General features: G+C 38.5%; 1 protein-coding gene across 3 annotated transcripts in view; it reads right to left on the minus strand.

The window, feature by feature from the left end:
• LOC106054729 (uncharacterized) overlaps positions 1–22,385 on the minus strand; it is a 155,079-nt gene extending 132,694 nt beyond the window's left edge. For all 3 annotated transcript variants that reach the window (XM_056009994.1, XM_056009993.1, XM_056009992.1), the window contains exons 1-3: positions 22,238–22,385; positions 20,520–20,616; positions 20,125–20,245 (exon numbers count right to left, since the gene is read on the minus strand). In XM_056009994.1, coding sequence (XP_055865969.1) covers positions 20,125–20,245; positions 20,520–20,616; positions 22,238–22,374 — 355 coding nt within the window. In that variant the 5' untranslated portion in view covers positions 22,375–22,385. The remainder of the gene's footprint in view (positions 1–20,124; positions 20,246–20,519; positions 20,617–22,237) is intronic.
• Positions 22,386–23,300: the final 915 nt, after the last annotated feature.

Below are 23,300 nucleotides of genomic sequence, written 5' to 3' on the forward strand. Positions count from 1 at the left end.
GCGCCGTAGCCGTTAGAAGTAATGCTTTACCCATTGTCACGTGGCTCATCCGGTAGACTCCCAGAAGACTTCGACTTGACGAATCACTTCCGTTTTCGGCTTTAGCCACCACGTGACTTGACCTTCTGGGTAGGACCGGCTTCCGAGTCCAACATTTTTTTTTTATCTCAGAGCGACAGACTAGAGCAAAGCATTTTTATAGTAATTGTTTTCTTAATAAAAAATAGTTACTTTGACACAGTAATCCTGACCTATGACAGACATACTATACATTCCCTTACACGTGTTCGGAGGCGTGGTGGTTGGGGGATAAAGCGCTTGGCTTCCGAACCGGGGTCCCGGGTTCGAATCCTGGTGAAGATTGTGATTTTTAATTTCGGGATCTTAGGGCGCCCCTGAGTCACCCAGCTCTAATGGGTACCTGACATTAGTTGGGGGAAAGTAAAGGCAGGTGGTCGTTATGCTGGCCACATGACACGCTCGTTAACCGTGGGCCAAAAAAAGCAGATGACCATTACATCATCTGCCCTATAGATAACAAGGTATAAAAGGGAACAACTTTACACGTATTGACCCAACAAGTCCGTTTTAACAGTGCAACTGAGTAGCGTGTCAGCATATTAATCGAGACCAAACGTTACAGAAGGCCTGGACACTGATCTGCAACGTCACAACTTGTGGGCAGATTAGACCAATAGCTCGTTCTTACGCCGTATAGATCTGAGACGTGGCAAGGAGCTATTGGTCTATAACAATTAGGTAATTGGAGATGCTGAAGAAGGATCCTAGGCATCACATTCAAAGACCGCATCACAAACCAAGACATTAGAGACAGGGTTACTGCAGCGATCGGACCCCATGACGACCGGCTAACTATTGTAAAAAGACGAAAGCTTAAAACCTATGGCCACATTACCAGATCTGCGGGGCTCGCAAAGACCTTCCTTCAGGGAACAGTGCCAGGCAAAAGAAGAAGAGGCAGACAGAAAAAGCGATGGGAGGACAACATTAAAGAATGGACGGGCCTGCCATTGAGAGAGGTTCTAAACAAGGCAAAAAAAAAAGGGAGGAATGGAGAAAGACGGTCGACAAGTCTTGCCTGGTGCCCCAACGGTCCAACAGACTAAGGGATAGGTTGGTAAAAATTGGAGGCCATTGAGTGTCCGCAAATAAAATAGAAAAACACAAAATTACCCCCACATAAAATAACGCTAATTTCAATTGTTTGGTTAAAACAATTAATGCTGATAATTAATGAAACACCTCCTTGCATTCTCCGCTTTTTCTTTGTGTTTTGATGCATCAAACTAGAAATAACGTTTTGACATATATACCAATAGGAAGCAACAAAGTTCTTCTAACAAAGCTAGTCTAACAGGTAGATCTTAACCTTCACTATTAAAACAAGAGTCATATAGTAGAGACATAGAGGTAGGCTAGCAGACCAGAGATCTCTGCCATATTTCAGATCTGATACAAAGTTTCGCAATTATATTATCTCGAAAAGAAATTTGTTTTTTTTTTCTGCGAGGCCCTAAGCGGCTGCCTAGTTTGCCTATGCCTAAGGCCGGCCCTGGTAATTGTTCCCAAAACAAAGCTTAGAATCTGAGTCACGAGTAGTTTTGAATACGTTTATTTCCCCCTTCTCTGTTTAGTCTTTTTTTTTCTACTCTTAAACATTATAAGGGGAGGGGAGCGCCTTGTATTTTTGTTTTGAATTGTTTGTTACGTCACAAAGTCAGGTGACTTACGGAATGGTCATGGAGCTGTTGCATGATTGGGTGGTTGAACCGCAAGGTGTGAATTAGGTGTTACAATCTTTGTTATTTATGAAGATTTGATGGTATCGCCAGTATTTTTTTGTATAAATCATCTCATTACCTTTAATTAATACCATCATTACATTCGTCTACTTTGGCTGTAAATATCCATTGTATTAAATATTTTCTGTACATTAAATGAGTTATCCAGTGACTTGGCAGAATTTAAGTCATTGGTTAATATGCATGACTAAATGCAAGACGCGTAGGACGTAATCATCTTCTTTTTTTTTTTTTGAAGATATTCAGTCATTTCATAGATATTCTTTTATCAGGTTATATTAGAGAATGTCAGGGGCCCGGGCAAACGAGCCAAGGCTTTAAAATAAACCCTGGCACAAATCAAGATGAAAAAAAACAAACAAATATGGATTGTATTTCAGTAAGGCAAGTCTTCTAAGTTATGACGTGTCCTTTAAAATGTGTAATCAATACGTTAGCTCGCGAGAGTAGACAGAAACTAGTGGATTGGTGTTAGACTCTCTGGTGTCAGGGATGCAAGATGAAAATAGCATTCATACTACAATATAGGTGAATGTCTTTCGAGTCCAGAGTGTAGGTAGAAATTTACGTGGATAAGACCCAGCTGGGTCCTACATATTTTGTCTTACATTACGTAGATGAATCTTTGCTTTGGTGGGCGTCGATAGTCAGTCACTATAGCCACTACTGCTGGAAGCCCTCAGACAGGACAGGGGTGAGGAGCCCCCATGTCCAGGCCTGGTTGTTGGATAAAAGCCTTACTAACAATCAACGGGATAATGGCGCAACAAGCGCCGATTCCCTACTGGACTTCATCGAAAGTGGGCGTCGATCAATAGGTATTACCTATATTCTGTTCTCAAAACATTAAACTCCAAGTTAAATAGGTCAGAGTTCTTGAAACCCTCTCTATAGTTCTGAAACAGGAAGCGTATAGATCTGTAACACATACACTAAACGTGTGTCCGCTTCCTACTATGTGTGGCCCTCAGTTGGAACCGATCATTAGAGGAGGCGATTAGGCCAGAAGCAAGCAAAAAAGAAACCCCGTTGGGATGCATGAGAACCGAGTCCATTGCACTGGCGGGGATGGAAGAAAGTCCCATCCAAAACGTCTGAATCTAGACACCGTTCCTCGTGGGGCCCTTTTTTTTTTTGGCGGATGTGGTTCAGAGAAAGAATATGAGAAGAGTATCCCCGATGTTCTCGTCCTCGCCTTTAACCCGAGCGTCTTGGGATTCGAACCATCGATAATAGGGATGTAAAAAAAAATGTACATCATGCTGGTCTCTTTCCAAGATAGAAGTTTGTTCAAGCAGATGGAAGCAAGGTTACAAGGACCGAGAGTTCAAAGTCTTTGACTCAAACTCTTCAGAGAATGACAATGAAGATGTGTGGCTGCCAATTAGCCGCTTGGCTCCCCAAGGAAGTGCATTAAAACAACGTAGACATGAAATTCGGGATTCGACCCTGGGTTTGCTGAGAGCCTTGGTTAAAAACAGACTTTGCAATGCCTTACGATACGATACGATACAATACGATATCCGATCCGATAATAAACAATACAATGCAATGCGATACGATCGGATAAAATACGTTATGATAAGATACGATACAATGCGATACCATACGATATGATACAACACGATACGATACGATACGGCTGTTTGAGTTATGCTTCTCGTTGCAAGCAGCAGTGCACTTCTATTTGAAAGGTAAACTTATGAGGTAGATAAACATGTAAGTAGGGTGAATTACTTCCCTTTAGTGCAAGGTAGGTAAACATGTAAGTTGGGTGAATTACTCCCCTTTACTATTCAATTCCGAGTGATTCAGGGGTAGCCGAAACACCGACAAACCCGCATAGGCACACACTTCCTTATCCCAAATAAATGTTTCTGTGGTCCATTTGAGTGTTCAATCTCCCAAAGTGAGACTCGTCCCAGCTCCAGTTGATGGCTGGAATGGAAAGGGAGATAATGTCGTCCACAAAATTGTCCATAAGATGTATCCATCAAGGCTTCCCCCCCCCCCATCTCACACATACTCAAGCCACCTCTACCCGCCCCTCTTTTCTGCTTCCCAAGGTCAGACAATTCTAGTTTCTCCCTGGACTTATCAGGTTTATATATATATATATATATCGTCTCTTCTACTGTATTGACTCCGTGGCTGGTCAGTCCTAGAAAAACTTCCTAATACTTTCCCGTGCAGGGGCATTAACCCATCTCACATTTCCTGTGCTGGGGGGAGACGAGTTGTGTCCCGTCTGTTCCGATAATTAAACGTTGGCTTGAGTCTTGGCAATCATAGATCTGGTTATAGTGTAACGCAAGGCAGTTTAGGACGGTCACAAGCGCTTAGATCATAGCAATAATCAATAGTCTTTTGCATAATCTCTAATCGCGTATTTCAAATCAATGTCATTGATATTCCATAAGGGCGTGCATTGAAAGGGATATTCTGGGGCAATTATATATTTATCATCGATTCAAGAGCTTAAATATATAAAAAGAAAAAAATGGGCTTAGAAAATATAGGAAGGCAAAATAATTTATAATAGCGACGTATCAATATTGTATATAGAGAGAGAGGAAGTATGGACGGGAAAACACAGAGAGGCGGAAAGAAGAGAGGTGGAGAGAGACAGAGAGAGAGAGAGAGAGAGAGACTGGGATAGAAAGGCAGACATGGAGAGAGAAAAAAAAAGATAAATGTGAAAAACAAAAACGAAAGAGAAAAAGAGTGAGAGAAAGAGAGAGAGAGATAGAGAGAGAGAGAAAGGAGAAAGACTTCGAAAATAGAGAGAGACAAAGATGAAAGAGAGAAAAAGAGAAATATATAAAAAGAGAGGAGAAATATAAAAAGAGAGAAATGTCTAGAGATGAAAGAAACTAAAAATGAAGAGAAAGAGAGAGAGAGAGAGAGAGAAAGAGAGCGAGAGAGAAAGAGAGAGGGAGAGAGAAAGAGAGGGGGAGAGAAAGAGAGAGGGAGAAAGACTTCGAAAAAGAGAGACAAAGATGAGAGAAATATATAAAAAGAGAGAAATCGTCTAGAGATGAAAGAAGCTAAAAATGAAGAGAAAGAGCGAGAGAGAAAGAGAGCGAGAGAGAAAGAGGGAGAGAGAAAGAGAGAGGGAGAAAGACTTCGAAAAAGAGAGACAAAGATGAGAGAAATATATAAAAAGAGAGAAATATATAAAAAGAGAGAAATCGTCTAGAGATGAAAGAAGCTAAAAATGAAGAGAAAGAGAGAGAGAGAGAGGAGAAAAATGTCTGAAAAAGAAAGAACAAGAAAGAGACAGGACAAGAAACATGTAAGCAGTTTTAAATCAAACCGATTATTTGAACTAAGAGAAGGCAGAGATAAGAGCGACAAAAACATCGATAAACACTCTAAGAGAAGAGAGAGAGAGAAAGAGAGAGAGAGAGAGAGAGAGAGAGAGAGAGAGAGAAGAGTGTGTGGAAGGTGAGAGAGAAATTGAAATTAAAGACTATAAAAACCCACAAGAATGAACACAAAAAGATCCCCAGCTAATGGAAAGAGGTGTGGATAAAACCATAATTGAAGGAATTTGTTGAAAGCTTTTATTCCCCATCTGTAAACTAACACACACACACATACACACACCCATACACCACACATGCACTCATACAATACACACACATACACTCAGAGCTGGTTTTATTTTTTTCCTTTTGTTTTTTTTTTTAAACAATTCTCCATCGCCAGATTCTGACTGCGCGCGCATGTCGATAATTTTCTCCTATGTTTAAACTTTGAACAAGACTCTCCTATTTCAGCGCTTTGTAAGCGACATTTTAATTGTGTTTACTGTGTAACTATGTACAAGAAACTCATCTTACTAAACACGTATAGTGTCAGACAGGGATTGGAATGTGTGGTAGGTGTCTAATATAAGGCTGATAAGGAGTCAGGACATTTTGCATTATATTCTAGACAGTTCGCCATACAATTAACAGCTTTTATATATAGGCCTATATAATCGTAATCTTTTATATCGTATATGTGTTGGCCTCACCTCTAGTCGTTAAGAGTATGCAGGGCCGGTCCTAACAATTGCGGGGCCCTATGCGGAACCGATTGCGCGGGGCCTAGTGTGTATGGGAATAAAGATAATAAGTGAAAATTAAGATTTAGTATTAGAAAATAAATTCGACTTTGAGTTATATTCATTCTTTACTAGACCTCTAAGTACAAAATTGCGATCAAATTAACTTTACTTTACGAACCTTGCAACCTATGACATATTTATATGCCAGTGATTATAAAAAGTAAATAAAGTATTGGAACTTCCGGTTATGGGAAACATTCGCCCGATTATTACATTTTATTACATGAAAGCTGACAATGCCTTTTTTTTTCTTTTATCACGCGTAGGATTGGCGTTTTCTGCAATGAATGACAGCCACAAACGACAATATTGTCTATTTTTCAGGAGATTTTTAATAAATTAATGAGATTTCCAGGAATTTTTCGTATAGATTATATTTTGCAATTTAATAATTACACCTAGAATTAGCGCGGGGCCTATGAAAGCGCGGTGCCCACTGCGACCGCATAGGTTGCAGTGGCCTAAGACCGGCCCTGCGAGTATGGTTCATCTCGCAGAACTTTTTAGTGACTGTGCAGCCCTGTTTCGGAGAGACACTCCTGTACACATAGATATTAGTTTATCTAGATACACATTTGAGACCAAAAGAAACTCCACTGGTCGAGGACAGAAATAGCGAAAATATATCTAAATTGGTCACTGAAGAATAATGGTTATGTCTGCGCTGAACGTGGCAAAATATGTAGGGCGCAACTGGGTCTGTTAAGCCGCATTGAATGCTGCACTCCTCGTTAATTCTCGCAATACAGATGTTGGCTACCTTGGTCTTCGTAAAAATATTTAATAGCTTTTCATAAGTATGCAAATACGTACAAACTATTTGAATGAACAAGAATAAACACTACGTACAATACCTAGAAAAGAATTATATTCAGCAGGATAGGCCATAGCAAACTGATCTGTCAGGCTACACCATAGCAACCTGATCTGTCAGGCTAGACCATAGCAAACTGATCTGTCAGGCTAGACCATAGCAAACTGATCTGTCAGGCTAGACATAGCAAATTGATCTGTCAGGCTAGGCCATCGCAAACTGATCTGTCAGGCTAGGCCATCGCAAACTGATCTGTCAGGCTAGGCCATAGCTAACTGATATGTCAGCTGGTAAACTCACCAACAAAATCACTAACTATGAACAATTTTGGCTATTCGCTCTTTGTAATGATCATGAGAAACTGATCTTGTTTGGACCACTCGCTAATGCTCCTATAACTGCGACGATGGCTTTATAATTGATAAACTCCAGCGGGTATATTACAACGAACAGTGTATTTGATCATGAACTATATACAACTTCTCAAAAACCTTGACTGCTCAACAGTATTATATGGTCTGAACGTGAATGCGTTAACCTGTTTGTCTTGTGTGTTATTAAATAATAAAAAAAAAGCTTGAACAATTTCTGAACAAAGTTAACCTTAATCATTGTGAGAACAAGCAACTGTTTTCTTTTGTCTGTTTTTAGCAATGTAATCTTCCACTGATTTAAAAAAAAAAAAAGAGGCTCAGATTTAGGTACGGGCCGAAATCTGAGATCTTCATTCTTTGTGATAAACATTAAAAACTGATCTTGTTCTGTCAGCCGGCATATGTTCCTAGAGTTGCAACGATAAATTCATAATTCACGAAATGTGGGACACTTAGGCTAATGAACAAATGAAATGATTAAGGACAATATACAACTTGAAAATGCTGACCTGTCGACCGTGTTGTACGTGGGTCCGTTAGCATGTGTTGTGTCGTATTTTTATTGTTTGCGATTTAAACGGAAAAAAAACAGAGACACAATAAAACAATTGCCAACTCTATTAAAGTTGATCCTAAATACGTTCTACATGCCATGAGTATTCCTCGTCCCATATGCGACCAGAGGTGAGGCCAGCACATACACGATATAATAGATTACGATTATATAGGCCTATATATAAAAGCTGTTAATGGAATCCACATTTTGATGAAACTATTAAAAAAATCAAACAAAGCATTAGGATTTATTAAAAGAAATTTCTATAAATCAAATAAGAACATAAAACTAAAATGTTATTTAACCTTGGTTAGGCCAATAATAGAATATGCATCCTTCGTTTGGGACCCCTCAACTCAAGAAAACATTAAGAAACTGGAACAGACACAAAATAGAGCAGTGAGATTCATAACAAACGAATATTCACATTTGACTAGAGAAACACCTTTAGTAAAATCACTAAATTTAAAAAGCCTTCAGGACAGAAGACTCAAAAGTAAAGTAGCAATCATACATAAAACACTGAACCATAATCTTTACATACAAAAACAGAATTTAATAAAAATACTCTGAAAGACACAAAGATAAAGGCACATTCCTCGTCCCATATGCTAGGACAAATTTGTACAAATACTCCTTCTTCTCTAGTGCTATTAGAGCATGGAATGGGTTGCCTGAGCCAGCCAGGAAAACCAGTGACTTGGCAGAATTTAAGCCATTGGTTAATATACATGACTGAATGCATGACGCGTAGGACGTAATCACCTTCTTTTTTGAAGTAGGCCCCTAACGTCTGTATTATATAAGAAGATAAGATAAGATTTACAAACAGAAGAGATTAACATTTAGATTCTGCAGTGCCAACTTGTGCACCAGAAATATCGTGTACGATTTGTAAAAATACATAGCTTAGCAACATTTCCTCGCACACCCGATACACTTAAAATATTGCTATTTATAGATTTCCCGCCTTATATCAAAAACTCCTATAAACCAGCGATATTTGCCAGTGCTGCAGTAGAAGTCAGAAAATATAAGCCAATAAAAAGTTCATGGTAACAAAGGTAGATCCACAGGACTACCCCGTGTAATATATGAAATTATTTAAAATTTGAAAAAGAAAATTGTAAAAACCCATAAAGGTTATTTATCATTTTAATTGCAGTATTTTGTAATTGTCCATTCATGTCTTCTGACGTTCTACAATCTTGATAATGGCCGTATACAATGGCCGTGTCATCAATAACGTAGCAGGCTACGCAAGGGGAGATTATAATGAACTTTCAGTTAATGCTTGACCAAAAGTTCTAATGAATTGGTCATACATTATCCATGGACCATCCATTATTAAAACAACTGACAAACGGGATGTGATCTAAATAGGACATTAATATGGGCGAAATATAGATCTGTAGATATTGTATATGAAATTGACAAGTTTGTAAGCAGTTCAAATGTTTAACAAATGTTTTTTTAAGAAGTTATCAATTTTTCTTTCGTTATGTCTTTCTGTTTTTCTCTTTCTCTCTGTTTCTTTCTGAATCTGCCTCTCTCTCTCTGTCTCTTTCTGTCACTTTCTGAATCTGCGTCTCTCTCTCTCTCTCTCTCTCTGTCTCTCTCTCTCTTTCTTTCTGAATCTGCCTCTCTTTCATTTTTTTCTTTCTGGATCTGCCCCTCTCTCTCTCTCTTTTTCTTTCTCAATCTGTCTCTCTCTCTCTCCCTGTTTCAATCTCTCTGACCTAATCTCAGCCAAGTGTCTTTCTTTCTGCCACTCTCTCTCTCCTGATCCTCTCTCTCCCTAAATATTTCTTTCTCTCTCTCACTGTTTTTCTCTCTCTCTCTCTCAGCAGCTCAACCCACGTGTCTCTCTTTCTTTCTCTCTCTCTCTCTCCTGTTTATTTTTAGTCTATGAGCACACTGCATGTTCAGGCACTACTCACTTCGATCCACTAATTATTATTTCCAGCTTCTGAATATGCCAACATGCCTTGTCACCTGTCACGTCCTGGTGGCGCTTGCCCCCCTCCCTTTTTTTCCCCACCACCCTGCTTCCCCCCCCCCCCACTTAAGTTTACTCAATTATTGACAGTATGACACATAGCGTCGTCACGCCTGCGTAATGTCAAAGCAGCGATGCATTATGTCGAATATAACAGACCTAGAGCCGCACAGATCGGACATCCCAACAGACAGACAAGACATCCCAACAGACAGACAAGACAGCAAACACTTTCATTATTTATCCCATGAGAAGAATCTATTACTCTAGAACATTCCCATCAAACATTGGACGGTGAAGCCACCAATACAAGAAATGGATTCGATTACTTAGTTTTCTCCTTCATGTCGGTGTTATCGATTCTTTCAAAAATATGTTTTTCATTTAGCAAAAAAAAAATAATTCTAATACATTATTGTATTCTTATAATTATTTTTCGTGTAAAAGTAAACTAGCACCCCTCCCCCCCCAACCGCCTTCACCCGTTGATTTTTATTCCAGGCTATAGATTATTTATTTTGTCATGGACCACTCCCATTGTGTCTTACTGATAACAATATTGTAACAAACGTGAAGGTGGCACAGATGGGGGTAGTGGTGTGTTAGTAGTCAGCCGACGCAAATCGCCCCAGGTCAGCGCTAGACGAGCGGTCAACCGTGACAGCTAAGACGGTCAGCCGAGACTTGTGTCAACATGACGGTTCGGGAAGGATCGGCCTCGCGAGTAGAGCTCAGGAGCGTCACGAGGGATGTAGTCATCTGACCACCCAGAATGGTCGAGCGAAGTTCTGTCCGGTTCTAGAAGGCCAGCAGGATATATATATACATATATATATAGATACATATAAAATAAATTTCAGTACGACTCCAATTTGTTCCTGTGACCGAAAAAAAAAAAAAAAAAAGCCACAGAGAAATTGTTTCTGAACAGAAACTCCCGATATACTGACTCTAGCAGACAGGATTTCCACCTTGATGACGAGGAAGTAGTTTTCCAAATCTCAAGGGAGGAAATCAAAAATTGTCATTAAAAGGGAGACAACAAAAGAAACAATATAAATGTTTAAATGCCTATGTTCGCATAAGTGTGTACACACATAGATGTGTATGCACGTTTGATAGAAGTTAATATAAAGAACTAGGGTAATGTAGCAAAGCACAAAGGAAACAACCATAAGCAATGTAGACAAAGTGGAAAAAAATGTGACTACTATGTTTAAAATGTTTTAATATCAATTTAAGTTTCTACTTTCACTCTTTGATTTTTCTATTTAATTACCTATTGTTGACATTCTCACCACATATATTTTAAGACCTTAAATTTCAAAAATATTCATTATATGCTATTGGAAAAAAATAACGCCATATACAAAGCAATTTAAAACATTAAAATATTATGACAACCTAAATGTAACTATATGTATTGCTATGTTTTGCAATCATTGTACTTTAAAATGTAACTACCCAATTTGTACGCTTACTAATAAAATATGCACCTTTGTTTTTTATAAATAAAAAAAAAAAAAAGCCCAATAGCCCAAAAAAGAGGCAAAGAAAAAAAAAAAAAAAAAAAGCCCAATAGCCCAAAAAAGAGGCAAAGAAGAAAAAAAAAAAAAAAGCCCAATAGCCCAAAAAAGAGGCAAAGAAGAAAAAAAAAAAAAAAAGCCCAATAGCCCAAAAAAGAGGCAAAGAAGAAAAAAAAAAAAGCCCAATAGCCCAAAAAAGAGGCAAAGAAAAAAAAAAAAAAGCCCAATAGCCCAAAAAAGAGGCAAAGAAGAAAAAAAAAAGCCCAATAGCCCAAAAAAGAGGCAAAGAAGAAAAAAAAAAAGCCCAATAGCCCAAAAAAGAGGCAAAGAAGAAAAAAAAAAACCCAATAGCCCAAAAAAGAGGCACAGAAAAAAAAAAAAAAAAAAAGGCCAGCAGGGACCCTATATAAAGAGCGGAGGTGTCAGAGTCGAGTCAGTCACGACTTTCCGATCTACGAGTCAGTCCACCACGTTACGACAGAGTTCAACGGAAGCCAGTAGAGGTCGTCCTACAGTACAGAGTTGATACGACGGTTCAGACATCTACATTGTACAGTCTTGTGTTACGTGCTGCCAATTGTACAGTATTGGCTGTGATTTATTGAGACTTTTACGTTCGTTTGGAGACCTGAGTTGTCAAGTTCTTTGAGTTGGCAGTGTTGTCTGGTGCAGTTTGCAGAGAGCCTGAATATTGAGATTCGTTACAATATAATGATAAAAAGTTAAACGATCAACCTTACATTCCTTTAGCCAGCAAGTTCTACTACCTATTACCTTGAATCGGACCAGCCCGTGAATTCGAGTATCACTTCTCTCTATTTTCAAATACCACCAATTTCTTTAATCGAATGTTAAAAAAATATATTTGGATCGAGGCACAGACCTATATAAATATTATAAACTGGAAAACAGAAACAAATTCTTATCCGCGATTGATCAACTCACAGACCTATATATATATATAGATTGTTATATATTAATCACAGAACTTTATATTCACGCAAATTCACGAAATAAAGCCATCTCCTGTTAGTTTCCATTAAGATAATGTTTCGAAAATGCTAGATCGAAATAATTCACGTCTATTGATTTTAGTCATCTTATGTACATTTAAATAAATTGATTTTTTTTTTTTTGGCATCTAAAAGTTGCAAAAATATTATTTATGAGACGATAGTGCTCTTATTTTCGATGTTTAATTACTAGATCTAGATCTAAACATGAAATTAGGCCTATATGCTACATAGGTTAGGGTTGCAAAAAAACAACTTTACTTCTTATAACTACTTTACAAAACAAAGCCTTGTTTCACCTTTTTAAAAAAGTTTTTCACGACATTTTTTTTGTAGTGCTAAAAGAGCTTCATGTCCAGTCTAGATATAATTATATATAGGTCAGTTGCTTGAGGTCATGAATTCTTTTTCAACGTTTATGTAGATCGAGTTATTAAAAATAAATATTGCGAAAAACGCTTTAAAATTATTTTAAAATGTTTTGGCGCGATTAAGGACTTGAACCTCGGACGCTCCGATTTGAAGTCTAATGCTCTACCGTCTGAGCTAACCGAGCGATATTAAGAATAGAAGGAACCGAGAGGAAGCGGGTTCAAATCTCGGCAAAGACAAAGACTTTGTCCACCAAACTTTAGGTTGCTCGTTGTTAAAGTAGAAGTCCCCCTTTCAGACCTTGTGGCCTCCTTGATAGCGCCCCAGCTGTGTCACTCACAGGCAGATGATGTAAAGGTGATCTGTTTCTGTGGCCACCACAACGTCCAACCGCCTTTTCTTTTCCCCAACTAATGTCAGATACCCATCAAAGCTAGGTGGACTCAGAGGCGCCCAAAAGATCCCGAAATTAAAAATCGAAGTCTTCTCCAGGGTTCGAACCCGTGACCCCCTGGTTTGGAAGCCAAGCGCTTTACCGCTCACCCACCACCTTACAGGTTGGTCGTTGTGCTGGATACATAATCGTCTACCACAGAAACAGCTGAAACTAACACCCCCTTCCCCCAAAGATGTCTCAAAGGTGTACTATAAACATCAAAAAAATAAATCACCAATTACCAGTGTCGGTCATTAACCTAAACTTTAACGCGCCATGTCGCTCAACCGTGTCACACCGACCCACGTCATTAAATCAACGGATGATTATCGTGCAAAATAGCTTTTTTTTCTTTACTGTGTGTGTGTGTGTGAGTTTGTGTGAGTGGCGTTGCGAACCGGAAACGACTACTGTATCCGTTTCGCGCGATGCTTCATCAGCGAGCCGGACGGCTGTCGCGTGGTCTTTCTCGCACGCCATATTAAACTTTTTTTTACGAATTTTAATTTTTTTTTTGTTGTTGTTGTTGTTAGTTTAAACACCTCAGAGCGAGACGCTCCGGAAATGCCGCCATGTTTGTTGCCACCATAGTACATTACGTCAATTGGTTAAAAACAAAATGTGTATTCGACACTGAAGGACGTTGAAGTATGTGCGTGCCGGGGGGTGGGGGGTGTGTGAAGGGGAGCGAATTCAACTTATTAGCTAATTTCCGGTTTCCTCTAGTAGCAGCCTCTTTGTAATGGTTGATTAATTTTCATGAGTTTTTAATTAAATACGCAATCTCTCTCTCCCCTCCCACACCCCCAACTCAATTGAAACGCCTTAAATTGGGAAAGCTTAACAAGTGACCAAAGACTAACGGTCTACCTCCACTCTCTGGTGGTGCCCCCCCCCCCCCCCCCCCCCCCCGCAATTGAGTACAGACGATTCTTCTTCTTCTTCTAGCCAGCTTTATTGCTGCTGAGCTGTGAGCTCTTTTGCAGACTGTGCCAAGGAAAAAAAGTGTGCTGTTTTCTTCAGTTGTTCAGCACTGCTGTACAGGGTGTTGGTTATGTTGGGCTGTAGTGGAAGTAGGGTCTGCCTAAGGTGGATTAGGAAAGGGGATTCAAAGAGGATATGGTTTACGGTTTCAAAGGGGTGGGCGCAATGTCTGCAGACAGACGATAAAAGAGTACAGCTCTGATCAAAACGTACCTTAAAAGGACATGGCCACAGGACAGAAAGAGGGGGCAAACAAATATCCGAATCAGCTGTTATAGAGGGAGTGTTCCTGTTTCTATGGTGACAGTGGGAAGAAGTTAGCGATTGGTTGTTAAATGATGCAACATAGGTGGCATTGTCGTCATCGGTCTTGGTAAGGACCGACGACTTCAGAACGTGAGACTGAAAAGACGCGTTATTGTAGTGAGATAGATTTTGTTTAAAAAAAACCTTTACTTAAGTCTACTATTTTTTATGACATTTCATCTCAAACTGATTTTGTTTATATTGTAATAAAAGTTCTATTTAGTTTTGTTCACAAAACAAGTTATTCAATAAAGTTTTATAAGTTAAGATATCTAGTTCGTCCATCGTGGTTCGATGATGACCACTTTGTCATCCAGGGGGGTGAGGGCTCTGCACTGGGGTTTTATGCCTCCTCATGTGGCTGCTGAGACCTATGTGAGCCCGGAATGTTCGGCTGCACACTGGGTAGGTTATTCCAGCTGGAGCTAGTGTCATTGGCCTTGCTTTTCTTCTCTGGCGCTTTTCTTCTGCCAGCGTTGTTCTCTTTTCCTCAGCAACCTTTGCGCCAGTTTTCACAGCGCGATGCCTTGATGCTCTGTCATGTGCCTCTGTCTCCCAGGTGGCTGGGTCTCTTTTTTAAATTTTCTCTCTTTTTAAATATTTCTCTCTTTTTAAATATTTCTCTCTTTTTATATATTTCTCTTTTCGGTTTACTTGTCTACTTTCGGTTTGGTGCTACAAGTCAAAGACCGTACACAACTCCTGGCGATACTGTACACACACACACACACACACACACGTCCCCATCTAAATCCGTGACTCTAAGATTGATTTCCCGCAATCATTATCAAACTAAATTATTTAATAACCACTAATTATTAGATTAACTAGTTAATTTTCTGAGTGATTCATGCTTTGTTAGGAACAAAGAATAATTGTGCAGAATTTTAACTCTTTCCTTCCGTAATTATTTTTTTACATTCAGACGGAATTCTTTATTTAACTCATTAGTATTTCACTACCATATTATGATTAAGCTTCAATAGCTTTGCATGTTGTGATCAGAAAATGTTTTATTTGGTATAGGGTTAAAGGGCAACGCCTGCTCCTTCTATATAACATAAAGAAAACTTTTTAAAATTAAATATTAATTTAATTTAATGAGGGTCAAATCAACGATGGTATCGTCGATTAGGAGAGAAAGAGTTAACCTGATCCGACAACGAGAAGTGGGGAGAAATAATGTGTAAAAAAAATTAAGTATTGTAGAAATAAGTTTTAACTCAAGCTGAGCTGAGTTTACTGAGCATCTAATGTCAGGATGGAAACATTTACCCAGATAACCACTTCCTCTCCTTCCCATACATCTGATTGGTTGAAAGCAAACTGAGCATACGGATGTATCACGTGGTCATATATAAGTAATGGTCAATTCTTTGATTCCGTAGATAAAGGATGAGTGCGTTGTTGCACATGTTAACTAAAGATTCATCCTATCCTATCTACTTAGACAATACCCATTCAATCACGATACTATATCAACCCCGATACTTGGCCAGCATCGATACTGGGCATTCACCCAGCGCCCGAAAATCGACAAGGCTTGAATTCCAGGGTATCGATAACCCATCACATTATCGCTCGTTTAACGTCTAGGCTGATTGCGCCACCTGTCGGGATGAAATGTGCATCTACCAGAGTGTCAAGGTCACTCCTGCTCATTAGGCGGCCATTGCCTTCGTGGACAAACCTTTTTAATGACATTGGCATGGAAGTGTACAGCCTCGACTAACTAAAATGTCTAGTTAAAATAATGCAAGAAAATGACAAAGTAAGGTATAGTACCAATATTCAGGGGCTGGTTATGTATTCACATACAAAGGGGAAGAAACTATTAGAATTAATGAGGAAACGAAAAGGGATTCTGTATTCACATGTTAAGGGGAAGTAATTTATAACATATTTATTATTGAAGAAGGAATCATGAATTAGAAAAACATTAAAATACTTTTTTGAAACATTTGGTTGGTCTCGAGTTTTTTTCTCTAGGGAAAAGGTTCCAATCTCGCCGTGTCTTATCTTATAAATTACAGGCATTACTTCCTACGCTGTTGCCTTCTATGATTAACAGGCTATTCAATTCATTAAGATTCCGCCCCAGATGCCACACAATCACGCCATGCCACTGCTTTATCCAAAATGATTTTTTTTTGTCTTGCATCTAAAATGTATCTATCTATCTATCTATCTATCTATCTATCTATCTATCTATCTATCTATCTATCTATCTATCTATCTATCTATCTATCTAATCTATATAATCTATCTAATCTATCTATCTAATCTATCTATCTATCTATCTATCTATCTATCTATCTATCTATCTATCTATCTATCTATCTATCTATCCATCTAATCTATCTATCTATCTATCTATCTAATCTATCTATCTAATCTATCTATCTATCTAATTTATCTATCTATCTATCTATCTATCTATCTATCTATCTATCTATCTATCTATCTATCTATCTATCTATCTATCTATATATCTATCTATCTATCTATCTATCTATCTATCTATCTATCTAATCTATCTATCTAATCTATCCAATCTATCTAATCTATCTATCTATCTATCTATCTAATCTATCTATCTAATCTATCTAATCTATCTAATCTATCTAATCTATCTAATCTATCTATCTATCTATCTATCTATCAAATCTATCTATCTATCTATCTATCTATCTATCTATCTATCTATCTATCTATCTATCTATCTGTCTCTATGTCCGTCCGTCCGTCCGTCCGTCCGTCCGTCCGTCCGTCCGTCCGTCCATCCATCCATCCATCCATCCATATATATATATATATATATATATATATATATATTAAAATCTCTATGCATTTTCTACGTCTACAGTAGATCTGAACAAACAAGCACGCATGCGCACAAATCGTTAACTTGCTGAACGCGCTGCCTAAGTTGAAAAAGCCTGAACGAGAAATTTGAATTTACATCTCATTGCGGTGTCGAGGATACAGAAACCTTCCATCCTAATAGCCTCGTAATTCAATTACACCAAGACAATTTTTTTTTCTCCCTTAAAGAAAACATCCAGCCTCGGAGTCGCTTGCAATTTTGTGAGTTTTTTATCACACGGTGTCTATTTCATTCTTCACCGTCGCATGGCAACAGCCAAAAGTTGATAATGAACAATCAGATTTCATTATTGGAGACCGAGTTAATAAATAATAAAGAAAGTTGTGTGACGAGAAAAGGGGACAAATTTTACACAGGCCATGATTCTCCTCTGTGTTTGACTTGCAGACAAATGATGGTGTAGCAATAATCTGTTTGTAGTGTATTTTTTCAATGTTGTATAGCTAAAATTACTATGTGGAAATATGCAACTAAAATTTCTCGGGCAATGCTTGCCAGTATCATCATGGTGCACGGGTGGAAAGGGGCGTTAGGCCAATAGGGAAGTAGAACCTCCGATAGGCTGCCCTAGGGCCGAGTCCATTGCACGTGGCATGGATAGAAAAAATCAGTAAAAAACACTGCACTTTAGTTCATTATGTCATCATTTTTTTTAAAAACCAAAGCCAAGTTCACTTAATTTTACTAATGAGTTTGTTCTCAGTAAGCGCCGAATCTGGCAACATGCAAACATACAATTCACTGACCTACAGTTATAAATATACAGCTATCATGTAAATTTTTCAAACCAAGATTGAGTTAAAGATATTTAATTTGATTTGAACTTCCAATAAGCAAATTATATAGCGGAGAAGGGAACATAAACAGTGTTGTGTTTCTGTTGCCTAGGTCGATGCACTACGTTTTAAGTTTCAGAACTTACGTTGCTAGTGTTTCAACATTTCATCACTTGTACATTAAATGAAGATAAAAGGAAGACCACGTCCACGATGGACTCGTTTAAGTATGAAAAAAAAAATCTTTTCCTCTCCACGAAATCCCACATATTGAAATCCACAACTCCCAACACAGACGCACGAACGTACAGACACACACACACAAGTAAGAGACGCGGAGCTTAGGGAGGATTAATTATTGTTTTGTTTTTTTTACCGTTCAGTCAAAATCAAATCGTAGTATTAATTCAAATCAGGCGCCGTTTGACTACTGTATGACGGGTGGAAAAAAAAAACAGCAAACAACCAAGATGGCGTCTTGTAGTAGTCGTTTGAGCGGGAATTCCCGGAGGTTCCACAATGGCGCACATTACACGCCGGCCGGTGAATGAAATGTCGAGACTCTGAGAGAGGGTGTTAATACGGGAGAGAATAAGAGAGTAGCCATGGGACAACGAGACATCAATGCTGTAGGAAATGGTCAGGTAGGAACGTAGGAGGCTTGATGGTCAGATGTGTCCGATGAAGACCATCTTACTGCAGGGACAAGGATAGTAGTGTGCCAGAGTTTCATTGCGGGTATTATGAAAGATGGTCGTCATCGCGCAAAAGATCTACCCCGACCTGTTTTAAAATATATATTTAACATACATTTAACCTTTAACCTACATTCAATATAAATTCTACGCATCCTACGGATACATGTTATCCATTTCTCATATTCAAATAAAAAAAATGATATACATGCATACATGTCTGTGATTGTCTGTGTGATTACTAGTTTATATATATATATATATATATATATATATATATATTGCTGAGGACTTACTTAGTATATTGGATATATTTGATACCACTGTTATGTGATGTAGCTATATTGCAACTGGATATTTTGGTGTGACAACTAAAAGTGCAGTACATTATTATTATTATTGAATGAACGTCGTATTGTCTGCTCAAGATCGACCTTGTATACTATTCATGTTTGTTACGTTCTAAGTGGACACACGAACCCAGCATTCTACAGCATCACACATTCAGCATGTTACATTAATTGGTGACCAGTATGGGGGACGAACCCACGACATTCGTGTTATCAGCACGAACACTGCCTGCCTACATGGTAATTGTTCTAGATCCAGATTGATCGTGTGTAAGTACTGATGTCGTGAGCTAATAGGGATATCAATATATATTCCGTGAAAACACATATTCATCATGAATTGTGAAGTGAGTTTTAAGAGAGGTCATGAGAGTTATGAATAAAAACCGTGTACAGTTACGTTATTACGTTAACCTGTAGAAATAGCATGTCAAAATAAAATGTCGATTGTTAATGGATACAGGAGTAGCAAGGCTTCGATAACAAAATACCAATAGGACATTTTAGTTTAATGAGAGTCATGCATTATTTTTTAATAACAAATGTTTAAAATCAGTTTTAATGCTATCAGTATGTACAGTACGCTTGGTAACAATAATTTGCCATGATGTCGTCTGCTTAAGAAATTATTTCCCCAATTAAAAAAAACAAAGTCCACCCTATATTACATTTATTCAGGCGCTTCATTTAATGTTCAGATTTGTATGACGTACTATTCATTAAAAACTTTGTATACTTTGTCGTACACACTGACATTGACTATTCACTTAATGGCATATACTGGTCGTGCGTTTCTACCAAAACCGTCCCGGCTGTAAAAGCCATAAGACCATAAGCTAAACGACGTTGCACAGCTGGGGAATCTTTTTTCCCTCCCTCTAAAATATTGAGATACGCCTATGTTCTTTTAGCCAATGTTAGTTAACCCTTTAACATCTAAACTCAATTGCTACATCGTAATGTTCAACGAAATTTAATTTACAAAAAAGTTATCGAAAGTCGTTAGCTAACTTTAAGATTGTAGACATGGTGTGAGAAGACACTCTCCTTGATAGAGCCCCAGCTGTGTCACGCACGCCGCTTGAATTAAGGTACTCACAGTGAACGGTGAGGTAGACCCAGGTTTTGATGGATGGAGTCTTTCTCGCGGTGTCTTTACTTGATGCAAAGTAGACCTCACACCCGTACCATCCCTCGTCATCAGGCTCGATATGAGAAATCTGAGAGTCGAGTCAAAACACAAAGATGAATCAAAATATATTTTGTTGAGAAAGATTTAAACAGTGGCGTCGCTGGGAATGGTATGAGGGGTGCGGACCTATCAGGTGACACCCACCAGAGATGCCACCTTTAACTAACCGCATCGGTTGACACCGTTGCTAGCGACGCCTCTGCCAGTGTACACACAAACACACGTTTATTAACATAACATTGGGAAACATTAGTTATCCCCAATAACACAAAATAACATGGCTCTATTCTATTGCACCCTACCCTAAGAGACGCCTCTTTGTTGACGATCTCTATTCTCTCTTTGTACTGCTCTTGTATCTGCGTGTTATATCCTTCAAACTTGATCAGAAGCGAGTCACTGTGGAGGGCAGAAATCGATAAGATTAGGATTAGGGGACTAGGTCAAATCGTACAGATCGAACTAATAGTATTCTTACTTTAAGACGCAATGGTGATACATTAAAGGATGGTATATAAAAAACAAAACATCGTATTCTAAACGAAGAAATCAAAAACTAAAATCCCCCGTGTTAGACCTTGCTATCTAAAGGGCAGATGATGTCAAGGCCATCTGTTTCCTTGACCATCACAAAATGTACCGTCTTTACTTTCTACAACATATGTCAGATAGCCATTAGAGTTTGGTAGACTCCTGCGCGTCCTTAAAATCCCGAAATAAAAAATCCAAATTTTATAGAAATTTAAACCCGGGACCTCTCAGTTCGGAAACCAAGCGTTTAAGCACTCAGCTACTACGCCACACAAGAAATCCGAAACAGGATCACACTGGCAAAGGATGACCTTCTGACCATTGTCAAAAAAAAAAAAAACGCAAGCTAAGACTGTATGGGCATATCAAGAGATCTTCAAGGCAAAGACCTTTCTACAGGGAACAGCACCAGTACAAAGAAGGTGAGACAGAAGAAAATGTGGCGGGAAGACAAGATCAAGGAATGGACGGGCCTATCAATGAAAGATACTCTCATCTGGCAAGAGAGAGAGAGAGAGAGAGAGAAATAAAGAGAGATGGTCGACGTGTAGTGCCCCTACTTCTAACAATAATGGGCAGAACTGGACATATATATTATTGTAAAACTGGTGTTGACACAGATGGTGGTAGTGCTGTGTGTTTTTAGCCTACCTAAATCGCCACAGTCCAGCGCAGGACGAGCGGTCAACCGTGACCAGTGACAGTACATGCCAGTTCGGCAAGGACCAGTGTCGTAAATATTACGCACGCAAGTCATGGCGAAAGTGATCAACTGGAGTGGTCAAGAAGGTTCGAGGCCAGTAGAGACACTATATAAGATCGAGTGTGTCAGAATGACTTGACTTCCTGTTACCTCGCTATGTGACCAGTACGAGGCGAGAACCAGCACGGTGTGTGAAGTCAGGCGGAGCAAGACTACGTTTTTGTAAAGACAGTGTTAATGTTGTTGCCAATTGCGATGTATTTGAAATTAAACTGACTGATACTTTGGAGCCCTGAGTTGTTGAGGTTCTTTAAGTTCGTTGTGTCGCCTGTGCAGTGAGAAGAGAGTCTGGATAGTAGGAGAGAGACGTAACAATATAGAATGAGGGAGCATGGGATTGAGTCAGATGACGCAATAATTAAACCCCTTATTAGAAGCAACGTCTTTAATTTATAAGATGCGACAACAGAGAGTGATGTACCAGGTCAATACAGCACGCTAAACAGACCGCTACATGAGTGAGAAACACCCAAAACCTAAAAAGACTTTTTAATTAGCAAGACATAAAATATACTTTTCAAAAGACAAAGGTTATATAAGGGAAAGAACCGCACAATTACTGCCATATATTGTACTACTGGAAAATTTATTTCCCTTTTCTATATAAAAGAAAATTAATTAATTATTACTAATTAATTAACTAATAGGTTAATTGTTAATAGATTCATGTATTGTCTCCTAGACGAAAATAACTATTCAAAGCTACAAGTTCGCATTAACACTCACTTAAGACCTTGCTTTGTCCACGTGACTACATACTGCACATCCGGGTACTCAGGAGGGTAGATTATCTCACACGGCAACACTTGTTGACCTCCAAGGCTGGCGGTCTTAAAAACTGTGTTCTGCTGGTTTCCGGTCATTTCGGCCCACGCTAATCCTAAAAATAGCAAAGAGAAAAAATTGTAAGTGATGCAACGAGCCGAAGTTATAAATAGAATTAGCATAGGAAACGTATACATCAGCACAAGGGGAAATAATAGACATAACAGGGGGAAGTAACGTGTGTATTTTATAAGAAGATAAGATAAAATTTGTATGGCAAAACAATCCCAATAATTAAAATATAATACAAGATGATACAAAATATTATACGATACTATAAGATTATATTAGCTCATACAATATAATACAGGATAATATTTAATATACAAGGGGGTTGAGTAGTTAGTCTTTCTACCACGTCTTTTATTTTATTATAATGTTTCGGACGTATTCTTAGAATTCAACAGTATTACATCCTAGTCCCAAGCCGAGGCAGAAATGCGGGGGATGGCGGTGGGCAGGGTTCAATCCCGGGATGATTGAAACGAAGTCCAGAGTGCTTACCACACGACCAGGCAGTCTTCCAGAAACACTACGCTCCACGAGATCCAAGAATGAGACTTTCTGAAGATTTTGAATTTTAAGTCTTTCTAGATAACCTTCACCCATTAAACCACTGTTACATCAGATCTGGACGAAGTGGTCGTCTCTTTTTCATTAGGACTAAAACAGAAAGATTTAAAAACTCCTTCATCCCACTGTCGGTCAGAGTGTTACAAGATCATCTGTCGTCATCGAGAAGTTCATTGAATTATAATTCATAATTCGCTTTTGTTGTGAGTGTGTATGTGTTTCGTGTGTGAATGTTTTTCGTATTCGCATCTATAATGTTGTAGTTACGCTGAGGTTGTCAATTGTTGTCAAACGGAATTTCCATTTGATTGGATCAATAAAAATTATCTTATCTTATCTTTTTCTATATTATTATTATATTATCATTTACATAGAAAAACAACTAGATACA

This window comes from Biomphalaria glabrata, chromosome 14 (assembly GCF_947242115.1).
Source record: "Biomphalaria glabrata chromosome 14, xgBioGlab47.1, whole genome shotgun sequence".
Classification (NCBI taxonomy): domain Eukaryota; kingdom Metazoa; phylum Mollusca; class Gastropoda; family Planorbidae; genus Biomphalaria; species Biomphalaria glabrata.